Source organism: Cetorhinus maximus, chromosome 2 (assembly GCF_964194155.1).
Source record: "Cetorhinus maximus chromosome 2, sCetMax3.hap1.1, whole genome shotgun sequence".
Taxonomy (NCBI): Eukaryota; Metazoa; Chordata; class Chondrichthyes; order Lamniformes; family Cetorhinidae; genus Cetorhinus; species Cetorhinus maximus.
In genome coordinates, this window is record NC_135880.1 from 66,342,096 (window position 1) to 66,367,376 (window position 25,281).

At 41.4% G+C, this 25,281-nt stretch overlaps 1 protein-coding gene across 3 annotated transcripts in view; it reads left to right on the forward strand.

Annotated features, from left to right (window-relative positions):
• The window catches only part of rgmb (repulsive guidance molecule BMP co-receptor b), a 217,091-nt gene extending 193,713 nt beyond the window's left edge, over positions 1 to 23,378 (forward strand). For 2 of the 3 annotated variants that reach the window (XM_078565802.1, XM_078565811.1), the window contains 4 exons: positions 5,717 to 5,754; positions 16,929 to 17,098; positions 18,225 to 18,763; positions 20,711 to 23,378. In XM_078565802.1, coding sequence (XP_078421928.1) covers positions 5,717 to 5,754; positions 16,929 to 17,098; positions 18,225 to 18,763; positions 20,711 to 21,373 — 1,410 coding nt within the window. In that variant the 3' untranslated portion in view covers positions 21,374 to 23,378. Of the gene's footprint in view, positions 1 to 5,716; positions 5,755 to 15,760; positions 15,893 to 16,928; positions 17,099 to 18,224; positions 18,764 to 20,710 lie in introns of those variants that run through there. The other variant, XM_078565819.1, reaches the window with a different exon arrangement.
• Positions 23,379 to 25,281: the final 1,903 nt, after the last annotated feature.

Genomic DNA, 25,281 nt, shown 5'->3' on the forward strand with positions numbered 1-25,281 from the left:
AATGTTAGGTTGGAGAAGCTGGGATTGGTCTCCTTGAAGAAAAGGAGATAGAGCAGAGATTTGATAGAGGCGTACAAGATTATGAAAGGTTTAGGTAAAATAGCCAAAAGCTGTTCCATCAGCTGATGCTACAAGGACTAGGGGTCACAGATTTAATGTTTTGGGGCAAGAGATACAGGGAGCGATATGAGTAAGAATTTATTTACACAGTGAGTAAAATAATGAAGTGAAACTTGCTGCCTACAAGAGTGGTGATTCAAAAGGAAATTGGATGAACACTTGAGGGAAATAAACTTGCAGGGCTACAGGAATAGAGCAGGGGAATGGGATTGACTGCATTGCTCTACAGAGAGGGTGGACTTGGTGGGTCAGATGGCTTCCTTCTGTGCCATAATGACTCTGATTCTTTGTGGAATGGGGATTCAACCTCATGACTCTCTGACAGAGAGGAAAGAGTACAGAGCTAAGGCTGACACTGATGGATGTTCTGGAGTCAGAGAACAAATTGCATTCATGAGATCCACCCCCGCCCTCCCCAACAACCTCGTCCCAACCTCCTCTTGCTCCCCCCCCCACCCCCCCACCACCCTGAGCTGAGAGACACTGAAACCAGTTGCAATGTCCTTCGCTGAGATTACCCAATTCAGCACAGACCCAAGGATAAAACTTTTTGTCTTCCTGATAGCTCATTTACTCACGGAGCCTTTGGCGGAAACCCTGAATGTGTATTATAAAGGGAGTGCTAATGTTGATACTCAACACTTGATCTCAAATTTAAAATGCGATGTATTGCTCTACTTCAACAGTCTGCTGCTTTTGAGGAGAGATGCTAAACATTTAGATCAGAATTATACAGACCTGCCCATGGCCGAAATGAATGCCTGACAAAAAGATGATTTGTGGCTGAAATGTAAATGTAGTTTTTTTTTACAAGCTATGTCATTCCCTACAACTGCGATGTAATAAACTTTTGTCACTGCTGCTCTAACCTTGGTGCAATAGCAGTTCAGTTCATGCCACATGAACCTGCCTTCTGTTGCTGTCTGCTGGGACAAGTCCTTGCAGCAAATTAATTTCTCACTGAGAATTAAGTGAAATGGTTCCCATGATCTACTTCTGTGGATGTTGTAGAGAAGGAGATTGGAGTTTGTGTCAAGGGCCCAGCACATCTTGGGGATGAATAACAATATTTGAGCTCTCTTGATTTTTTTTTTTGTCTGAACGTGCTGCAGCCTTTTTAAAATCTGTGTTAGTTCACCCCGTGAAATACCTCCCCCTGTCCCCCCCGCCCCCTCCCCCCACCCCGCCACCGCCCTGAGCTGAGAGGCACTGAAACCATTTTGTTAAACCTTTGTTAAAGTACATATTATATGTGACTTCTTTGTTGATAATAGACCAATATACAATACATGCTGTGCCTGCTCCTGTGGACATTATATGGACAAGCGTGACTGTATTTAATACTGTAACGTTTTTCTGCTCTGTCCAAACCCGTGTACATGCCCCAACCCGAGACGCCCCCTGGCCTGCCGGGGAGACGCCCCCTGGCCTGCCGGGGAGACGCCCCCTGGCCTGCCGGGGAGACGCCCCCTGGCCTGCCGGGGAGACGCCCCCTGGCCTGCCGGGGAGACGCCTCCCGGCCTGCCGTGTAGAGGCCCTCAGAGCACAGTAGATACGTTCCTAACCTGCTAATGCTCACAAGAATTAGGAGCAGGTGTAGGCCATTTGGCCCCTCTCTTCTTTTTTACATACTTGTAGAAACCCTTACAGTCTGTTTTTATAGTACAGTAAACTTTGTGTTGTCTGGCACTCTACCAACCAGGTAACCGGAATTTCTGATGACAAGACAAATTGTCACTTTACCAACTAGAAGCAATTATGGAAGTTATGCGAAACCTGTATCTATATACGGTGTTATTTTATACTTTCTATTTTAGTTTACTAATTAATATACAAATACCCGAAGTAAAAAATTGTATTCTTTTTACTTCTAATCTTCAGAGCACTTGTATATTAATTCATGCTACAAGTATTGTGCTCTATTCCACTGGTAAATGGAACTCTCCAATGAAGGGCACCAACCACTCTCCGCACATGGCACATAATTAAGATTTTACTGTGCTTGCTAGTTTGCCCTCATTCTATTTTATCCCCCATTATCAATTTTTGGGCCATCCTTCCTCACTACTATTATTATGTCATCATTTATCATCAGGGCTACCTCCCTCCTTTTCCATTTCTTCTGTCCTGCTGAAATATCAAGTGCCCTGAAAGATTTAGTTCCCAACCACATCTCTAATAGCTATTAGATCAAATTTATTTGTGCCATTGATTTGTTTATCCTGCTACAAATGCTTCACAAATTCAGATAAAATGCCTTTAATGTTAACTTTTTACCATTTTTCCCTGATTTGACCTTACTCACTGATGCACTTTTATCGTTAAACTCTTCCTGTCACACACTGTTTATTGTTAACCAAATCGCTACATGGCTCTATGGCCTTAATCTTTCTTTAGGTTTTTAAATATCCCTTCACCTGAACCCTCTGTCCCCATCACGCCTCTCAACCACATTTTAGTTTAAAGACCTTTGCTAGAGCCCTAGCTATTCGATTTATCAGGTCATTCATCCCAGCCTAGTTTATGTGGACCCCGTCCCAATGGAGTGTTGTCCTCTTTCCCCAGAACTGGTGCCAGTGCCTCAGGAATTGAAGCCCCTGTCTCCCACACCGCTCTTTCAGCTATGTACTGAACTGTCTCATCCTTTTGACCCTATGCTAATTTGCACATAGGCTCAGGTTGTAATCCAGCAATTATTACCTTTGAAGTTCTGTTTATTAATTTAGAACCTAGTTCCTTGAACTCCTTCAGCAGAACCTTATTCCTTGTTCTACTACCTGTGTTATATTCACCATAGTCATAATCACTGAATTATACCTTACAATGTCCCAGACACCGCCATCACCATCCCTCGGTTTGTCCTGTGCCACCGACACAGGATAAACCCAGCAGAAGTGGCAGCACAGTGATATACAGTCAGGAGGGAGTTGTCCTGGAGTCCTCAACATTGATTCAGGACCCTATGAAGTCTCATGACATCAGGTCAAACATGGATGAGGAAATCTGCAACTGATTACCACATACTGTCTTCCCTCAGCTGATGAATCAGTATTCCTCCATGTTGAACATCATTTGGAGGAAGCACTGAGGGTGGCAAGGGCACAGAATGTTCCCTGGGTGGGGGATTTCAATGCCCATCACCAAGAGTGGCTCGGTAGCACCACTTCTGACCAAACTGGCTGAGTCCTGAACAGCATAGCTGCTAAACTGGGTCTGTGGCAGGTGACAAGGAAACCATCAAGGGGGAAAACCTACTTATCCTGGGCCCCAGCAATCTACCTGCCGCAGATGCATCTGTCCATCACAGTATCGGTAGGAGTGACCAGTGAAAAGTCCTTGTAGCAACAAAGTCCTGTCTCCATCGTGTTGTGTGGCACTATCACTGTGCTAAATGGGATAGATTTTGAACAGATCTAGCAACTCAAAACTGGACATCCATGAGGTGCTGTGGGCCCTTAACAGCAGTAGAACTGTATTCAACCACAATCTGTAACTTCATGGCCCGGCATATCCCCCCACTCTACCATAACCACCAAGCTGGGAGATTGACGCTGGTTCAATGATGAGTGCAGGAGGACATGCCAGGAGCAGCACCAGGCTTACCTAAAAATGACATGTCAATGTTGTGGTGGTCATGTCATGCCCCTAAACATACTTGGTCACTGTACTTTTAAAAGAGAAAGTGACATGGAATAATGAATACTGTATCCTCACAAAATGGATCCCAGGAAGTCAGGTGACTTCTTGTTCCAGTTTCTGGATAGAGTGAGATAATATTTCTGGGAAGTAACTTAAAATGCAATGGGTTTCCCAGGTGCAAATTGACTGCCCCTTACCATTTCAGTGTAAGAAATTTAAACAACAATGGCTATTAGACCTGTTGGTCCCGTGTGATGAGATATCAAATGAAGTCTTTCAGTCAGCTACCTGGAATGTTGATGGGATATCAAGAATTCCCCCCACCCCCACATTGTGTATCAATCACATCAGCTCCAACCCATTGTATGGGCAATGGGATACATCCACACTGCCATCACATGACCGCAACTAGCTGGAGATAGGGTCAACACTTTATTAATACACAAGGGAACTCCCAAGATATTCTGGGACCAATACCTCAGAGGGAGAGATGGTATTCTCAGGCAGTGGAAACACCGCAGTCCAGCCACATCCAGTTGTAAATGATGGCCAACAATTAAACAACAAACCAGAGGAAGCGGCTCCACAAATACCCCCATCCTCAATGATGGGGGAGCCCAGCACATCACTGCAAAAGATAAAGCATTTGCAACCCTCTTCAGCCAGACAAAAGGTCATTGAGCTTTTTTTTTAATTCATTCACAGGATGTGGGCTTCGTTGGCTTGACCAGTATTTATTGCCCATCCCTAGTGCCCTTAAGAAGGTGGGGGTGACAACTGATTGGCTTGCTAGGCCACTTCGGAGGGTATTTAAGAATCACATTACTGTGGGTCTGGAGTCACATGTAGGCTAGACTAGGTGAGGATGGAAGACTTCCTTCCCTAAAGAGCATTAGTGAACAAGATGGGTTTTTATGACAATCGTTTCATGGTCATTGTTAGGCTTTTAATTCCAGATTTTTATTGAATTCAAATTCCACAATCTGCAGTGGCAGGATTCGAAACCAGGTCCCCGAGCATTACCCATGGTCTCTGGGTTACTAGTCCAGCGACAATGCCACAGTGCCATCGCCTCTTGCCAATATGAAATATGACTTATGCTGAAAAGTTTGTATCTGTTGATATGACAGGAAGAGGCTTGGCTGCAATTTTCCCATTGTTGATAGTCTGCTGACACTTACTTTCTCATTTGGGAAAGGTACCAGAAGGTGACTGATGCCTGTGTAAATGTGCCTCAGCACAAGGAATACCTTCAGGAGGGGAATAAAGGGAAGCCATTAGTTTTATATCTTGTAAACCAAGAAGATCCATGTTTGATAACTGACCTGTGTATGTGTATTCTAGTATATCCCTTTTAAAAATTTGAATGAGAATGTTTTCTCTTTTTTTGTGGTGTTTGCTCTGATCCTTTGATATTATTACAAATTACCCGTGTTAGCCGAAACTAAGCCTGTGAGGACATCTGATATGGTTCCTTTAACAAGTGTGCTAATCGTAAGTGTAGGAATACATTGGGAACTGTTTGACGCAAGGTTGAAAGAAGTCTTTGTGTGATTTGTTGGAGTAGAGAGAGACAGCTAGTAGGCAAGAACAAGCATCCTTAACTTGACTGCAAACTGATAGGATTCATGCCATGCAAGTCACAAAGCTGATAACCTTCCCTTAACAGATTTAAGATTAGTTTCATTTGGCTAGCATTGCTAAGCAGTGAATCAAATTAGCAATGTAAATCTACTGAGGTCTGCTAGTGGGAAAAAAAAATCCTCTTTTTGTAGATTATTAAAGAATTATGCTGTCGGTTGAAGAGCATCCTTAATTTTGTACCAATCCAGAAACAGAGATAGCTAATTTGTATTACAGATGAGCTGCGTTGCCTAGTGATGTGTGAACCATCGTTTTGTCAAAGGAACTGTTTTTATCTCTGAGTGAAATGAACGTCTTCTGTGTTATGTTTCAGATGATTAAAAGCACTGTGGAGCTCAGAAGCATTTTCTGGTGAGTTTTTTCTTTCTCCCTTTTCTTCTTTGTTCCCTCTAAAGCAATTCATCACTTTTTGTTTCACTTTGCTTTTCTCCATGCAAAGCGTGGAAATTCTCAGACAAATCCATTTTTCTTTACCGAGGCTACAGAATTTTAACTGAATCTGTTGTTGTTATCCCTACACATAAAACATTATTTTAGCTTTGTGAGATCAATAGTTTTGTCTGTCATTTTTATCTTGTAGACACAGCCGGAGAACATTGAGTGCATATCACTAACTTTGCTAACTGGAACTTATGGAGCTTAAACATTTTGTAGATGGTTCTTCTCCAAAAAGAAATTGTTTATGAAGAACTTTAAGATCATTAAATATTTGTGATGTCATCTCTCATACATGGGTGTTAGTTTAGAACAACCTCAAGAGATGGATACATTCTACCTACTTTGTTGGCATGCCTGTAAGAAATTGTACCTTGCAATACCAATTTAAAATTAATTCTTTTAATTATCTACCAGACTCAACAAGGTATTTCCTCTCATTTTCTTCTCAATAATGTTCAGAAATGGGCATTTTTTTAATTCATTCATGCTGGCTGTGCCAGCATTTATTGCCCATCCCTAATTGCCCTTGAGAAGGTGGTGGTGAGCTGCCTTCTTGAATCACTGCGGTCCATGTGGTGTAGGTACACCCCCAGTGCTGTTAGGAAGGGAGTTCCAGGATTTTGATCCAACGACAGAGAAGGAACGGCGATATATTTCCAAGTTGGGTTGATGAATGGCTCCGAGGGGAACTTTGAGGTGGTGGTGTTCCCTTGCTGCCCTTGTTCTGCTGGATGTTAGTGGTCGTAGGTTTGGAAGGTGGTGTCTAAGGAGCCTTGGTGAATTCCTGCAGTGCATCTTGTAGATGGTGCACACTGCTGCCGCTGTGCAATGGTGTTGGAGAGGGTGAATGATTGTGGATGAGGTGCTAATCAAGTGGGCTGCTTTGTCCTGGACAGCGTCAAGCTTTCTGAGTGTTGTTGGAGCTGCACTCATCCAGACAAGTGGAGAGTATTCCATCACACTCCTGGCTTGTGCCTTGTAGATGGTGGACAGGCTTTGGGGAGTAAGGAGGTGAGTTACTCGCTACAGGATTCCTAGTCTCTGACCTGCTCATATAGCCACAGTATTTATATGGCTAGTCCAATTCAGTTTCTGGTCAATGGTAACCCCCAGGGTGTTGATAGTGGGGATTCAGTGATGAAAATGCGATTGAATGGCAAGGGGTGATGATTAGTTTCTCTCTTGTTGGAGATGGTCATTGCCTGGCACTTGTGTGGCATGGATGTTACTTCTCACTTGTCAGCCCAAGCCTGGATATTGTCCAGGTCTTGCTGAGAACAATCAGCACGTTGTGTATTGTGGATTTGAAATTCCAGGTGCATCGTTGGAACTGGGACTTCCACTTTCAGGTTGTGGTGTTGACCCTGCCTTTAGTTGTGGGCTTATATAATTTAAACAAGTGAGGTAGTGCAGATGGTGTAAATGCATTGTAGGGTGAAGAGGCATTAGGAAATACAGTCGTGGCAGAACTTAAGCCCAAAATGGGGCCATAAATGGATGCAGGAAAAGGGCCCAACAAATACCTGGAGAGGTAACGGGGTGGAGGGGAGGGATAGCAGAAGTGGTGGGAGGAGGATTGGGGATGGGGGTTGGAAAATACCTGAAGAAGAGTCTAAAACAACTTGAAATTATATAGTGCCCTTAACATAGAAAAACATCCCAAGGTGCTTGAGACATAGATAAAAGTGGATGTTGAGCCAAAGAAGGAGGAGTTTAGACAGTGGATCCAGAGGCTGAAGGCATGAATGTCAGTGTTGGGATACATTCCTCAAGAACCACTGTCAAACGAATGGAGACACAAATGGTATCCTGCGTAACTGGTGTTGTAGCTGGAGGAGTTTAGATAGACAGGAAGGGCATGGTCATGAAGGAATTGCATAACCATTTTAAATTGGAGACATTGTAGATCATCAAGGATAAGAGTTACAGGTAGTAGGACTTGATGCAGCATAAGATATGAGCAGCAGAGTTTTGAATGAATTTACATTTACAAAGTGTGAAATATGAGAGGCTGAACAGGAGAGCAATGAACTCAACAATTGACAATGGAATAATTAAAGAGTTTCAGCAACAGATGAGCTGTGGTAGGCAGGTGATGTTATGGAGGCAGAAGTCTTTGTGATGGAGAGGACACAGGACTGAAAACTCTGCTGAGGGTCAAATTGAATACTGCGGGTACAAATAGACTGGTTCATCCTGAGATAGTGACCGGGGAAGTGGTTGGAATCAATAGCAAGGTTATGGAATTTGTGGAGAGAGCCAAAGATGATGGTTTTGGCTTTTCCAATGTTTAATTTCAGGATAATGCAGTTCACCTAAGACTGAATATCAGATGAACCGAGGCAGTGCAGAGATCAAGAGAGGTGGTGGGAGAAGTAGAGCTGGGTGTCATCAGCATACATGTGGAAGCTGACTCTTTATCATTGGTTGACTATCACCAAGGCAACATGTAAATGAGGAAGGGGCAAGGATAAATTGTTAGGGGGCTCCATTACTAACTATGCAGGAGTGGAATGAGAAGCCATTGCCGGAGATATTCTGGCAACAACTGGATGCCATTGAAATCAAACGAGAACAGTCCCACTGAGCTTGCCAATTGAGGAGCTGCTTTTTAGGAGGATAGTATAGGTGACTGTGTCAAAGACTACAGGGAGGATGAGGTGGGAACACGCATCACTGTAACAAAGGATGTCATTTGTGACTGATTAGGGAGGCACAAACTTGATGGAGCAACAGAATGTAAAACCTGCTGCTGCTTAAAGAAGGCATTGCCTGATTGAAGAAACAAGCAGCAAGTTGCAGGGAGCCAACTGCATCTCCCCATAACTGAGAAGCAGAGCAGGAGAGACTAGCTGTTTGGGGACATGGCCGGAGACCCAGCAAGAATGTGTTGTTCACTTTGACTTCAACCCCAGGATTCCTTCACAATATGGGAAAAAGTTTACCAGCCGCAAAGATAAGCTACCTGCCTTTATGTGTAGCAATTGTTATTCTATGATTCCAGAGGTGAAATTATGATCTGACAGTGGGGAGTGGTGATTCAACTTGTAATTATATAATGCCTTTAACGTAATAAAATGCCCCTAGGCGCCTCACAGAAGTCAGCGCCTCGGTCCCAAGCCTAAGGGCCTGGCTTTCAGACATCACCAATGCAGTGTTGATATGTTTAAGAACAGCACAGACAGGCACTAGAGATAGGCAAGGTGGTAAAAAGAAGCACTTGCTGTAAATCTGTATGTGCACAGTAAGACCACTTGATGTTCAATCCAGTATTTGGAAGAAAGTCTGTTCTTTGACTTCTGTGTTTGAAGGAACATTTAGAGGTCAGTTTACAATAGGGGACATAGTTCCTTCTATATCTCCTTATTGAACCATTGGCTTTTTTATCCAGACCCCTTCTGAAAACAATATGCACACAACGAGGTTCCATGAACAGCAATGAGATAAATAACCAGATATCTGTTTTAATGATGTTAGAAGAGGAACCAGTGTTGACCAAGACATTGGGAAAACCCCTCTACTTAAATGGTACCTTGAGATGTTTACATCCACCTGAGAAGATTCTCAGTTTGATGTCTTCATCCAAAAGTTGGCACCTTCAATAATGCAGTGTTCACTCAGTACTTAACAGGAGCATCAGCCTAGATTGTGTTCAAGTTTCTGAAGTGGACCTTTAATCTCCTCAGAGGTAAGGATGTTACCACTGAGCCAAGGCTAACACCTTAATTTCATATAACCATGTTAACCAGTTATTTATAAATAGAGGAGAATAAATTAACATGTATAGAAAAGTGATAAAATAAAGGGAAATTGTTGAGAAGGTAAATAGCAAAGTGGTCCAGGAATCACCCTGCGTCGTCTGTTCTCTCGAAGCTTTTTGATTAGGAAGGTGCTTGTTAAAATAGAACAAAGGCAGATTATGCAAATTTGCATAGAAAGGCCAACTGTTTAGAAGTAATTTGCCACGGAAGGGACTGAAAAAATGCTGCCCTTGGTTAGACATAATGACGTGCTTTATATTAGAGAGGTTTAAATGAACTGACAATATTGGTAGGAGTAATGGAAAGAAAGAGAGAGACAGGGTCTCTTTCAAAATATACAATGTAAAAAGGATCTGAGAACTATAAACTGATAGCTTGAGCATCTCAGTACTTATGAAAGTGATTAGGATGTGTATCACGAGGACTTTGAAAATAATGCCCTGGATATGTACATTTTGAAAATTGCATCGAGCTGCAGCTCTGGCTAGAGTGTCTGTAACAAAGAATAATACAGATGACTCCTGGGCTCGGATACACCACCACATACAAAGATAGATTAAAGGAAAGGATATTCTTTCAAGAACAAGGTATGTTGGAAGTGAGACACAACATGAATATTCAAATTGGCGGGAGAACCTGATAAATTGAATGTTTTATGCTGCATGTATTCACGATAGCAAGATTTTGAAGAAAACTTGATGATTCTTCACTCTTGGGATATCAAACCTCTGGAATAAATGACTACTGAATTTGAATTGTGTGTTAATGGTATATTAATTTAAAAGGGAGTTGCCTAAGTTTATTACCCTTGATATCGGAGCTAAAACTCTGAACAGATATGCAAATTAAGAGATGGAAATTTGAATATTAGTTGAATGGAAATGTATGAAATGATATAGAACAGGGCAGACGTCGCTCCAAAATGTAACCAGTAGTTTAGATTATAGAGGAAATGGCTATGTAATCTAAATCTATAATTCTCATCCTATAATTCTCTAAATTCCTCAACTAGGTTTTAAGGCCCCCAGGTTCTGATTGACATTTTTAATATTTCCGTAAGATAGTTATCAGAATTACACATTCAATCTCTTTGCAAAGAGTAAAGCTTTTAGTCAGAATGAGCAATTTTATTTAACCTCTAGCCAAATTATTTTAGTACTTTTGTTGGTGTTTTCATATTTCTCTTTAGCCTACCTGTCCCAGTGCTATACTGCATTCTCTATCTGAAAGAGTAAATCTTCAGGCTGTTTCCCAGCTTCTCCCAAATCACTTTGGAACCATTGGCTCCAGCCGTCACAGTTTCAATTATTATATCCCTCCTTTCCAATACAGTAGTTCTTAATTGTTCTTGGCTGTGCTTGATGTGAACTCATCTGTGATATGTGCTATCATGAGTAGAATCTGTACAACAGCACACTGCAGCATCACATGTCACTTAATTGACTATTTGCCCAGTTCTTAATAGCTTTTTTGCAGGATAAAATTATTAGTGGATACTGTGATAAGTTTCAAAAGATATCCTTGAAAATACAGAAGACTTTTTGGAAGAAAGAAGAAATGGACCTGAGTATAGTAATAGATTTTTCCCATTCTTTATCATTTTAAGATGGTATCTAAGAAAGCACCTTATGGGCAGAATTTTCAAAACTTAGACCTACCCAAACAGCAGGACCATTAGTACAGCAGGACCATTAGTGCATTAGGAACTCACTGGAATCTCCAGTGGCTTTTGCTGTGGCTCTTTTAACTGAACTGCCTTTCTGGGTTCTCAGACCAATTGGAGAGGGCAGATCTGTTAAAGGAAGGATTTCTAATTAAAGTGACCCAGCATGGGTTAAAAATGGCTCATTTGAACATGGATTTTTGAGGCTACAACAACCATTGGAATGGAGAGCAGACCTGGCAAGGTTGCTCCCCAGGACTTTCACTCTTACCTGGAGGTTCTGCTGTGGGATCTGAGTTCTGCAGTGAGATGCTCTTTGCCAAAGACAGGAGGAAGAAGACAACCTCTCCAACCAAACAAGAGTTGATGGAAGTGGCCGAGGAAGTTAATAGCAGGTGTGGTTCCTCCAATCTAGAGACATTACACCAAGAGGACCCAGGAGATCAGGAGGGCGGGAAAGCTTAATTGCATAGGAATTCTGGGTGCCGAGGCCCATACTCTGACTTTCCTGGCATTCTCCTGCACAGCACTCCTCAGGTCAACATGCCTTGCAGCTCCACTCATTCCTCTCCAGGCTCCTCACATCCCCATCTGATCAGCAATCACACTCACCCTCATCCTATTGTTCTCTTGTATCCATGCCTCACAGTCACCCTTCACAAATGGTATCCTTCCTCCGATCCATACAAGCCGTTGCTTACACTCATAATTCTCTACTCTCTTCATTTGAAGAAGAGATCATGCAACCTTGGAGAGCGATTCTTTTTGGTTATAACAATAGATTCAAGGAAGGTTAATTCACCCAACAGAGACACAACAACTATAGTGTGTTCTGAAGTGGGTAGGAAGCGGAAAGATATTTTACAATATCCCCTCCCCCCCACCCATTGTTCTGTCCCGTTTACATCTTTGTCCATCTGAAAATGGAGGGGAGAAAACGAGCTCCAATCTTCTAAACAACTCTCATTGCAAAACTCTATATCCTCTGTCAACAGAAAATATACATGATTTTTTTTGGTTTCCTTTCCAATGAAACTATGTTTAGTTTTTCTCACCTAGCAACCTGGCCAAGATGTGGCTGAAGCAGATTGAGTGTGGTTGATTTACTGGAATATTAGCATAGTTGAAATGTAGATCATATCCAGGTAGAATTATTCAACAATTACTTGAATATGGCAATACAAAGTTCTCTTATGAATCTTTTTTATTCAACACATAGAAAACCCCCTTGGACCTTTATTTTTATTTCATAGGAATGCAAGTTCTTTTAGGAACCTAAAAGGATCATAAAAGATCACCAGACCCATCATTCTCAGGATTCTGTTTCTAACTTGTCTCATCATTTGAAATCTTGGTTTTTGGGAGGCAGGTTTTAAAGTGCATTTAATGTTGAATGGGGGAAGTTATGGGGTTATAATGGAAAAAATACATATTTCTTTGGTTGAGAAGATTCAAATGTTCCAGTCTTCCATTAGTTCCAAGAATTTCCACAGAAATGCCCAATAGCACATATCTTTTTCATATTACACTGCTGACAGCTGATATTTCACTTATGGTATTAAAACATTCTGGAGAATCTAATACCTAAAGGATTTTTAATGCTCATCGGGAAACAAAATACTGAATTATTAAAACTATTCAATTGTTTCTTATACTGTCATTTCCACCAACCAGTAATTTTGGAAATTCAGTTAGTTGTTTGAATGCCACTGTAATAACCTCAAAAAATACTAATAATTTTGGAGTAGAATACTGTAGGTGTGCTTCATAAAGAAACACTTCCGCTATAACCCCTATATTAACTTACAGCTTACTTAAATAAGCGCATGTGATCTTTTCCACACACAACCCTACAGTGTTTGATGTATACAGAGAATCTGAATCCTATAGTGCTGACATTTATATTTACTTAGAAGTGTGACTTTCATCAGACACATTAAGTTTATCGACGTCAAAAGGAAACTGTTTTTGGAGCCTCTTACTTCTATCTCTTATGTATGCAACTTTCAATAGACCAGGAGAGGTGATGGAAGAATGGAATTATTTTCATCCCTGGTGATTACAGCAGATTGGACTTCCCACTGTCCAGCCCAGATAAGTCTCAGTTGGGGAGAAGGGGATCAAATTAAAAGAGAAAACGTAATTCTAAAAAATATGCATAGGCCATTGTAACTATTGATCACCATTATGATTCATGAACTTGCTTTCATATTCAGGCGAAACTGGTACATTGAAAGTTCTTACTCATAACAGTTACAATACTATGAAATTAGAGTGGGCTTAGGAATTGCAAGGGCACTTGAGTCCCCAGAATTAAATTTGCCACTAAAATTAGCAATCTTGCCATGTCATGTAGAGATGTAATTCTAATGGCACATTACTGGAGAAGAGTAAAGGGAGGTTTACTCCGCATAACCCAAGAGTAAGCTGAATATATTTCCAATCACTAACATCCCTACTGTTTTTGGAAATTACAAAATTAATGCACACCCATATTCAAACACCAATAAGGAAAAAAAAACATGCATTTATGTAGTGTTTTGTCATGGCTCTCAGACACATCTCAAAGCATTTCACATGCAATAAATTACTGGAAGTGCAGGAGGTGTTATGTAGACAGATCTGGATGCCAATTTGCACATGCTAAGATCCTACAAACAGCTATGAGATAAACAGTTAATCTGTTTATAGTGGTGTTAGATCAGGGAGGAAAGTTGTCCAGAACATCACCTCCTTTTCAGATATTGCCATACAATGTCCATCTGATCTATTCAAATTAGCAGATGAAACTTCAATTTAATACCTCATCACCTGCAGGTTCCTCTCCAAGCACACACCATCCTGATTTGGAACTATATTGCCATTCCTTCACTCTAACTGGGTCAAAATCATGGGACTCCCTCCACCAAATGTCCACCATCTACAAGGCAGAAGTCAGGAGTGTGATGGAATACTCATTTGCCTGGATGAATGCAGCTCCCACAACACTCAAGAAGCTGGACACCGTCCAGGGCAAAGCAGCCCGCTTGATTGGCACGTGCACAAACATTCATTCCCTCCACCATGGATGCACAGTAGCAGCAGTGTGCACCATCTACAAGATGCACTGCAGGAACTCACCAAGCCTCCATAGACAGCACCTTCCAAACCCACAATCGCTACCATCTAGAAGGACAAGGGCAGCAGACACAGGAACACCACCACCTGGAAGTTCCCCTCCAAGCCACTCACCATCCTGACTGGAACAATATCACCGTTCCTTCACTGTCACTGGGTCAAAATCCTGGAACTCCCTCCCTAACAGCACTGTGGGTGTACCTACACCACATGGACTGCAGTGGTTCAAGAAGGCAGCTCACCACCACCCTCTCAAGGGCAATTAGGGATGGGCTATAAATGCTGACTAGCCAGCGATGCCCGCATCCTGTGAAAGAATAAAAAAACTCATCTGAGGGATGACACATCTTAAATGGAGCGCTGCACCCAATGTTTCAAACTAGGTTATGTGCTGAAGAATATGACTGAGACCAAAATCCTGTTGCTTCACTCAACAGAAAAACCAGGACAACCAAGAAGCACCATTGTATGTTATCTTGGAAAAGAAGTTGGGCTTCCAGTTGTCTCATTAATTATCTTTCCATATAACTGCCCACAAAATATCTCATATAATTATCAGTGGGCCAGCTTATAGTTCCTCACCATAACTGCAAGGATCCACTGCCCATGTGATAAGGTATTAGAAATGAATTATGAATACGTTCTTTTAAAGCCAGCCTTTTGAGCTATTAAAGAAAGCATACTGGTTACAGACGGCTGGCTTACAATGAGCTGTGTTCTGGAATCCTGGGTGCAAGTTAAATTCTCCCCAACAAAAAAAATGCCATGTCACTGTGAGGAGACACTTGGTAGAGGTGAGATACTTGGTGCTGAGCAGAGGAGGTGGACAGAGTTGACCCCAGGAGGTGGCTTCTAAGCACTTCCGAGCCATGCGTTTGGGATGTTATTCATGGAAGTCTGGGATCAGTTCATCCCTCACCACAATGTTAGGGGCCTGCGTGTAAAAAAGTGAGGGAACATGGATTGGTTATTTTCATAATAAAAATAACTCCTTGAAATGTAATGTAAATGTGCCTTTTTTTTGGAGATTACTCGCAGTTATGCTGCTTGTGCATGCCTTCCCCGTGTTATAATTAAACCTTTCATCGTGTACCAGTCGGTTATGTATCGATATAATAATCCACGTATTTTAGAAAGTAAAGACTATTTAAGAAATGTCAAATTTCTATTAAAATGAATGATTTTGGGGCGCACACTGTAACTTTTTCACCGAACCGTGGCTTTAATTATTGAAGAGAATTGATGCTGGTGGTTGCTGCTCCATAACGGGCCCGCTGCGCCCTCTATAGTCCCTGTGAGTGCTGCTGCTTCATACCTGCCAACGTCTTGGTTCATCATTTAAACACAAGCGTGAAGCATTTTGCAGCCAAATTAACGTCCTTACAACACTGCAACTTCAACAACCAATTCACAGCCCTACAACGGAGAACGGGAAGCAGCACAAAGGAGGACGTGATCTCCCAAGACATGCTATCACTCGGTTGAAGGATGCTGGTTTATTCTATGCGAGGTTGGGATGGACGTTTTTTTTTGATGTTGACAGCACACCGCAAACACTGTCTGTGTTTGCCCGAGGCTGGGGGCTGACTGTGTGCAGCCTGAGCCGGCAGTGATGGGTCAACATTGTGGTTCACAGCCGTGATAGTGAATGTGAGAAAGCAGTAACGAAAGTCGAGAGCTTTGCAGCTGAAACCAAATGAACAGCTTTTTAACCCTTTTTACTCGAGGGTATTTTGTATTCTGTAGACCCCTGTGTTTGACATGTTGGTTTGCTCTCCCTGAATTGCGCAGCCCCACACCTGTTGTGTTAGCGGGTCTGCAGAAGTTGCAATTAGTTTATTAAATAAATGCATTGTTCCGGTTTAACATAGCCACCATCTATTTCACCATACCATTCTGTTGGTTGGAGTGTAAAAAGGTTATATGTGAATTTTCAGCATCTTCCTGTTAGAACTGTTCACGGTTTTCTTTGTATTTTCCGCCCTCGCCTTTCTCATTATTATTTCATGTTACTATTCTCGTTTTTTATTTCTTCTATGCTGCTTCCTGTTGTTTTTATGCTTCCCATGTTTTTTTAATGTTTTTTTTTCCTCTCTTGCTGTTGCCTTTTTCCTTTCTGGTTTTGCATTCTTTCCTTTGCTGGTTCCTCCTCCTCCTCCTCCCAGTGGCAGCTCTGACTCCGCTCTGGGCCGTGATGAAGTAATGCGCTTCGGTGCAGCCGAACCTGGGAGCGGAAACTCTGGAACGCTGGCCCGGGAGAGGGGAAAGGCTGATTGACAGCTGCAATTCACCAATAAGGAGGCAGCACCCGGGGTGGGTGGGACAGCGCCTAGCCAATAGGCAGTGAGCTGGGGGGCGCTGGGCTAGGTTGCGTGCTGCTGTGTGCAGCCTGGTGTGTGTCTGCTGGCACTGGATAGCGGAGATTGATAGTGTTGGGCCAGAGCTGCTCTTCCTTAATCCACCTTTTGCATCCTCAAAAAAAAAACAATGCTGTATGCCCGGCTGTGTTCTGATTAATTTCCTTCATGCGTTTGTCGCTCCTACAGGACGAGGAGAGGTTCCTGCAGCTGCCCCTTCTCGGTGGAGTATTTGAGAAACTCACTGCAACCTGAATGGATGGGCATGGGGAAAGCAGGATTTTACTACCCCGGGGCTGAGCGCCCTTCCATCGCCTTCACTTTCCTCCTGCTCTTCATTTCGACGTGTGCCAACACAGGTAACCCCATCCCCTTCTCTCAGCACTGTGTTATGATTTGAAAGCTCAGCGTTGTGCAGGATCCTGGCCTGAGCAGATCACTGCTGCCGCTGCTGCAATCCCACCGCTTGGGTTCATTTCGCGTGTGTCCGTCCGGCGCAAACTTGCACACAAATCTTCCGCACCTCCACCTCCCGTCTTGTAAACTTTTCCTGAACGAGATCCCGTTTTCTCGCCTCTTAATTTACAGTTTGGGTCTTGTATGACCAGCCCTTTTCTTTTGATAACAGCAAAGAAGTAAACATTTTGAAGTCGAGTCTAACGCGCTCACTTCACTATCATTTTAACGGTTCACATTGGGAAGAACTTGATTGTATTGGGGCTGGGAGAGAACCTGAGCATTTTGACCGGGAGAAATCATTTCTTACTTCCATCGTGTGAAAGTCGACAAACGGGCTCAGGTTACCAACTGCATGAAATGGCTGGATCATTTGTTTCATTTCTCGACACTCCTTTATTTTTGTCTTCGTAGCTCCTCAAACATTTCAAATTCTTGATCGTGACTGAATCGCGTCCAACCCCTGAAGTCAACGCGTGATTTATTTATTGTTAGGAATAGACAAATCATTCTTTTGTCTTCATTACAAATCTGTTACTTATCTGCTTTCTCGCAGTGGTTTGCGTCCACAATTCCCTCCCCCCGAGACTCTGCAAATAATGTGAAGATAAGACAATGTCCCGCTTTCCTTCGCACGTCTTTGTAAGAATTTAACTGCGGATTGGACATTACGGTGCAAGTGCTGAATGTAGTAAATGCAACCCGCTCACACTTGAACCGTCAGAATGCAGTGCATTGCCATATAAAGTTATTGTGCACTTGTTCTCGATGCAACTTTTGCATGGAGGCGATTTTTCAGTAAATGTGGAAAGCTTGCCTTCCATCACATTCAAAGCTTAAAATGGAACCGCCCATCCCTGGTTTTACGAAAATTGATTTATAGTTTAGGAATGCAATGCTTTTCTAGCTGTGATTTCTATCACTCAGTGCCAGTTTGGGGGGGAGGTGCGATGACTTGTTTGAATTCATCCTCTATAATAACCCGAGTTCGCTGTGTTTTACGTCGTTCCACTATTTTGTTTTTTGCAGCCTACTGCCAGCAACAGTATCAGTGCAGGATCCAGAAGTGCACAACCGACTTTGTAGCCCTGACCTCCCACCTGAACGCCGCTCTGAATGCTTTCGCCTCCGAGTTCTGCATCGCCCTCCGGGCTTATGCCCTGTGCACCGAGCGCACGGCCAAGGCGTGCCGGGGCAACCTGGCCTTCCACTCGGCCATGCTGGGCATCAGCGACCTGATGAGCCAGAGGAACTGCTCCCGGGAAGGGCCCACGTCGATCGCAGCCCAGGACCTGGTGCCTGTCAATCACAACATGGGCTTCTGTGATTACGAGAACCGGGCTGGGCTGGTGCGCGGTCACCGGGCTGCAGCGGGCACCGAGCCACAGCCCGGTCGCCGCTACGTCTTCTGCGGCTTGTTTGGCGACCCGCATCTCAGGACTTTCAGGGATCACTTTCAGACTTGCAAAGTGGAAGGAGCCTGGCCCCTGATTGATAACGACTACTTGTCAGTGCAAGTAACTAACGTCCCTGTTGTACAGGGATCCAGCGCCACAGCCACTAACAAGGTACAGGGCTCTGTTCTCCTTTGGTGGGCTGACTTGTTTACTTTGGGAGGAGGAAGGGTAGGGGTTGCAAGAGACACCAGGTGAGGGATTCCCTGCTGTAAAGTGGAGAGTTTACTGACGGAATGTTACAGTTGCCTTAGAAGGGGACTTGTGCAGGAGAATCCCCAACGTTAGCTGTGGTTATTTTTCAAACTGTTGTGTTTCTTATTATGTAGCGCTTCCTATCTGATTATATAGCGGGAGACAGTGGTGAAGGGAGGGCTTCACCGACTGCAATAGAACCTATTGTGTTTTAACTAGTGAATTGTGTTATAGTTCTCCTGGTGCTATTTTAATCACTATTTTCTGCTTTCCCCTTTCTCAAAGGATAATTACAAGGTAAAATATCATTATTCCAATAAAATCTCTGAAACAGTTTAAGCCAAAAGGAGTGCAAAGTTTCAGGTCATGAGAAAAATTCCACTCTTCATAGTTAAAATATTCGGAACAAAATATCTGGATTCTTACAAGTGCACTTGCAGGGTTCGTTTAATTTGTGAAAATACTTAGAAAATGACCATGCAGCTGTGACATGTGAATTGTGAACTTTCACACTGAGTTATATGAACTCATTGTGATGCTAACATGGTCTAACTAGATGTATTTTAATTCTTGTGTCTGTTGTGTTAACAGATGCATTTCGATGAACTTCCATATAATTTACCACTTCAGGAGTTTCTTTCCACTCAACTTGAAAGTCTAACTATTTTGTTTTTTTGTGGCGGTCTTTGCATTGTTTATACCTTTTGATCTGAGGAAATGTTAGTCAAAAGACTTTGTACTGATCAATTTGCTAATGAGTACACTATATAATCAGTGATATGTTTAATTCCACTTACTGCTATTATCATATTTTTAGGATAAAGTTAATCAAGATCTGCTATTAGCATATTAGAATTTGTGCCTTTTATGCATGACCAAAGCTTTCCAGATTTGCTTCAGAAGTACTGTAAAAAAAAATACCTTCAAAAATAATCATGCAATGATATACATTATAGAATTTTTGATGTGAATGTAGTACATATATTTAAGTGAATTTTTGATTGAAGACAGCAGCAGTTTGAATATTTTTGCGGTACTTAAAATGTATATGATTGTCTGCTTTGACCCTGCAAAAAATGCTCTTAATGTTCATCAGACTTTGAAGCAAACATAGCTTTTACTTTACTGGTAGGCTTAAAACAAAAATCTTATTACAAAACTGTAAATGGTTAGATTAGAGCATTTGTGTCCTAAAGGGCATTAGTTAGTATTTTACCATGTCTCGCACCTGGATGACAGAATTAAATAGAGAAGTTTGATTTGTGTGTATTGGCCTTAAAGGAGCTGCCTTGATCAGATTGTGTTGATGGCTATATAGATGGCTATATAAACATTCCGCCACTAATTATACACAAAAATAAACAACGGCCTGAAGGCAAAAAATACTTCATTAAAATCATTCCTCAGATTCGAGGATTGTTGCTAGTTTGTCAGTCAGATATGCCCTATTGAAGCTTAATCTGCGCAGTAAGTCAGTCTGCGTGTTCACAGGGCATGTTGTCTGTTACAAGTTTTCACAGTTGCAAGCAGTGACAGAAACCAGCTCAGTGCTTAGGGTTTTACCTAACTTGGGAGAAGCATTGAGATTGGTGGGATTGTTCATGTGACAGTTGGCACCCTAACTTTTAATTCTAAACAAAAATCTTGCATAGTGACAGATTTTGGGTCTTCCGTATATTCCATCCATTTAAACACAAATAATACATGCACAGGCATAAATAGAGTAGCTGCCTCTACTATACATTAATAGCAAGTGGATTTATGAAGTGCTTTTTCAGTAATGGACATTTAAGATGTGATTTGCTTAGTATATATTGATAGATATGACACAGAATAACTGAGTATGCATGGTTTCATTTCTTTCAGATAACCATCATATTTAAAACCTATCATGACTGTACAGATCAGAAGGTTTACCAAGCGATGACAGATGATCTGCCTGCAGCATTCATAGATGGTACAACAGTGGGAAATGGCTGGATAAAGACTCTGTGGATAGTCGAGAAAGTCAGTGGTAAACACGTGGAGGTGCACGCAAAATACATAGGAATGACCGTGATAGTGCGCCAAGTGGGACGCTATTTAACCTTTGCATTGAGGATGCCTGAGGCATTGGCCCTGTCTGAGAATGACAGCCAGGGACTGCAGCTTTGTGTCCGTGGCTGCCCAATGAATGAACGTATTGATGAAGGTGGGCATCTCCCTCTTCCAGCCAATAGTCCAAACCATCTGCACCACACCCAGACCCCACCAAAAGGTGCTTACACATTAGAGACTGCAACGGCTAAATGCCATGAGAAAATCCAAGTAAAAGATGTCTATTTTCACTCTTGTGTGTTTGACCTTCTGACAACTGGAGATGCAAACTTTACAGCAGCAGCTTACAGTGCTCTCCAAGATCTAGAGACATTGCACCCAAAGAGAGAACGGTGGCATATTTTCCCCAGAAGCAGCAGTGTTGCCCAAAACAACGTGTTATTTAACATTTCTGTTGGACTGTTTTCTTTTTTTGTTATGGTGTTTTTGTAGGTTTTCTGTTTATAAAAAATATTAAATATATATTGTTATAATATATTCAGAAAAGTATATATGTATATACAGTATATATGATGGGATGGCAATCCTGAGTAAACATAAGATTGTACATATTGTGTAATTTGTTATGTAAGTTCATATGAAGTTGGTTGTAGTATTATGTACTTTTTGTTGAAAGTTTTTTTTGCAAGTTATGTATGAGTTGTGATATCCCTGCAGTAGGGTCTGTTGTTACAAAGGGCACTTTATGTTTCTACTTATTGACACTTAAAATGGCTACCAGTTAAATGTGTTCAAATTTACTTTGCTGCCTGTCAAATCAGAAAGTTTGATAAACAGCCTCAGAAGGATTCGCAGATGTGCTTCTAGGGTACGAAATAGATAACTGTTTGTGTAAGTGTAATTGCCTAAATATGTAAATAGTTAACTTATTTATAAACAAAATGTCCTGCTAGAAGAACCTAGAGCAAATTCTGTGCTATTTCTAATGTGTTCACTCTGCTGTGATAGTGGTGCCACCTAGTGGATTGCACTTGAGTTACTTCAGTGTTCAGGTGACCAGTGATTACAAAGCTAATTTGTGATTTTAAAAAGGGTGTTAAATGCCTTTTATAATACATGTGTTGAGAAACCCGTCCCCTCTGCCCATCCCACAAAAAAAAGGAAAAATTAGAAATTTAGTGCTTGACTGAAATTATGAAAAATTCTGTCTTGGAACTTTTTTCCAAACCAGTAAATGTGTTTTCTTGGGTATTTTCCACAACAACCATCTTTTCAGACTTTTGCTGCTTAAGAGTAATAGAGACATATAGCTCTGTTAAATAAGATCTTCTCCTTTTGTCTTTTAAGGTTTCATTGGTCGAGGTTCAGCAAAGTTGCTGTTAGATCTTGGCCTAACTGCATTTTACTATTAAGAGTGTGACGAACAGTCTGGGTACACGTAACTGTTTCCTCATCACTCGCTGCCACCTCACTGCTGTGATAACTGCAGGTGGATATTTGCCTGAAAAAGTCATGGCTGCAAACTTAGTCCTACCACTCGTCATTGCACCACCAATGTGCTTTGCATCTTTCTAGCACTCTCTCATATTTCCGTAATGTTGGTAAACAGTGCAGAATAGCAGTGGTGAATTAATATATTGGCTTCTCAGATTTATAAGTCTTTTCAGGGCAACTTAGTTGGGAATGAGATCTGGCTAAGTGAAAATCAGCTGTGTGCAAATTGGTCTCATCAAAATTTTATATACTCAAAATAAATGTTCTTACATATGTCTGAATGACTTAATGCAGCTTTTACCGTAGATGGACTTGTAGATGATTCAGATGGTATTAAATGCATCTGATAAGTGCTTCATTTTCCAGTGCTCACACTCTCAACTCCCTTGTAATGATTTGCTATCACTTGGCATCTAAGATACAAAAAGGAACCCCCTCGAAGATGTTGTGTGATGATGCAGTCTTCCTTGTTCTATTTTAGGAAAGTCCTACAGAAGCTTTTAAAAGGCTGATTTATCCATACATTTTGTCCAGATTTTTTTTTTGAATTGGGCAAAATAAACACGAGTAATTTCAAGGCTCGCCTTTAAGGCATACTTGTGGGATAAAAGTATTAATGGGGCCTATGCGAGTTAGAAATGAGCTGTGATGACTTTGCTTATTATGTAGCTGTCTAACTGAATTGCTGGAAACTGCACTGGCTGAGCATGTTTACCATGTGTGTATTTTCTCTACAAAACAAAGAATAGGAGTCATAGATCAGCTGTGAATCGATGTTGAGGCCCAATTTTTTTTCCTGTCTTTTCTCTTTTGTGCTAAAATTCTGGGGATTCCAGTAAGGTTAGTAAGACCAGCCTCACCAAGTTGCTTTTACACCACCTGCTTTTGTCTCAGTTACCATTACTATTTCATCAAAGTGGAAAACCTGCAAGTTTGTATATTTAAAATTGCTATTGAAGTCAAACATGCTGTTGAAACATGCATTAAAAGTTCTGTTAGGAAGTATACGTCTAGTGTCTATTTCTTGAATTAAATTGATAAGTGCAACACAATATATATTTACATGAAGGGACTGATTTAGTGATGTGATTTTATTCCTTCACCAGGAATGTTCTAAAACAGTGATTTATTTGGGAAGTGTTTTCTGATCTAAATGTTCACACTCATAAGTAGATAACTTTACTAGGACCAAAGTATGCAGCAGTTGAAATAATTAGCTTTGAGTAACTTTATTATGCCAGCATCTGACAAACCTGTGGGGATTTTTTTTTTTGGCGAGGAAAGTTAGAAAAATATTACAATAGAGTGACTTTAAGTGTCCAGACCTGAAGGTTGTTTCAACTTGCAAACCTTTTCCATATTTGTGAACCCACTGTTTACCATCTCAAATTGTAAAATGTAGTTTAAAAGAACATAAATACTAGGCCCTTTGAGCCTGCTCTACCATTCAGTGAGGTAATGGCTGATCTACCTCAACTCCATCTTCCCACTTCCCAGCAAGCAGCCGAATGGATGTCACTGATTTTAGACCAGCACCAGGCTAAGTGACGTAAGAAAACAGTGATGTTAAAAGGTACAAGTTCCAAAGGGTAATATATTGATTTTACCTTATCCCCATAGTCCTGCAAATGTTTCCTTTTTAAGTGGAAGTCCAGAAAGTGTGGCTAGTTATGTTAGAGGATGCACAAAATGGCAAATTATGTTACTGAAACATCTGTGGAATATATCCCAGTTGGAATAAATTATTTTCCACTCCTGCCTATAATTGATGAGATACAAGTTATTCTGGTGTCACTTTTGGGAGGACAGTCAACATAAGCCCAGTAGGTGAATGTAGGATGGGAAATCCAATAATGCGCAACAATCATTTGCTGTTATCAGGTCAGGTTAAGGACTACATTAATATTAATGTTAATATTAACTTACTGTTGACTATCTGTCCCCTTTCAAACTCTTTGCCCTCAGCCTTACATTTCTAATTCCATTTCCATCTGACTAATGCACCTTCAAGTTCTTGCTGCTTCCAGTCTGTAAAGAGAAGTGGAGAAAATTAGATCAAAAGATGGGAAGACTAAATCCAAAATGAAAGGAGGAATACAATTTAGTAAAAGGGAAACAAAAGCAAGAAGACTGAGACACACAATTTTTAGGCTGTACTCTGGCTTTTTCATTCCGTTTGACAGAATTCCAGCTATGCAGCTGGTCAAATAAATTTAAAATTGTTTAAAACAAGAATGTTCACTTAATTGGATATTTTGTTGTACATCGTTTATTTATTCCAGAGGGTGTCCCTCGCCAGTTGCTAGGTGGTTAACTTGCTCTCCAATATTCCCTCTATTTCATTCTTCCTCCTAACGGCACATTAGAAACCAAGGAATGATGAGAAGATTCCAAGTACTTAATTTCTTGGCACAGAAATGCAATTGTTTTATCTGGTGTATACATGGCTTTTACAGTGAACAAATCAGCAAAAACTGTTGTTGGGTCACCCCTGGATGCCATAGTGAGGTAGAACATGGCCTGTGGTCAAGGGACTTTGTTCAGGCACTCTGCTATTAATATGCATGCTTTGGAAATGCTGGATACTGACACTGGATATAAAAGGAAAACATTCATCCATTTACACTCACATTGTACGCACAGGTCAAAATATCAAGAAATGAAGGTGTGAAATTAGGTTGAAGGAGGGGTTTAATATTGCGAAGGATTTATTAACATGTTTAAACCGAATTACTTTCAAATGTGTTCAAGCTGTATTTATTACCAGACTACAGCTGCCAAGAAATATAGATTTGATTAGGGAAAGGTAGTTTTATCTCCAACAAAATAACAACATACAGAGTTCTGGTTGGACAATGTCTGGGGCAGAGAGAGCAGTTCTGGGCACCATATCTTAGTAAGGTTTA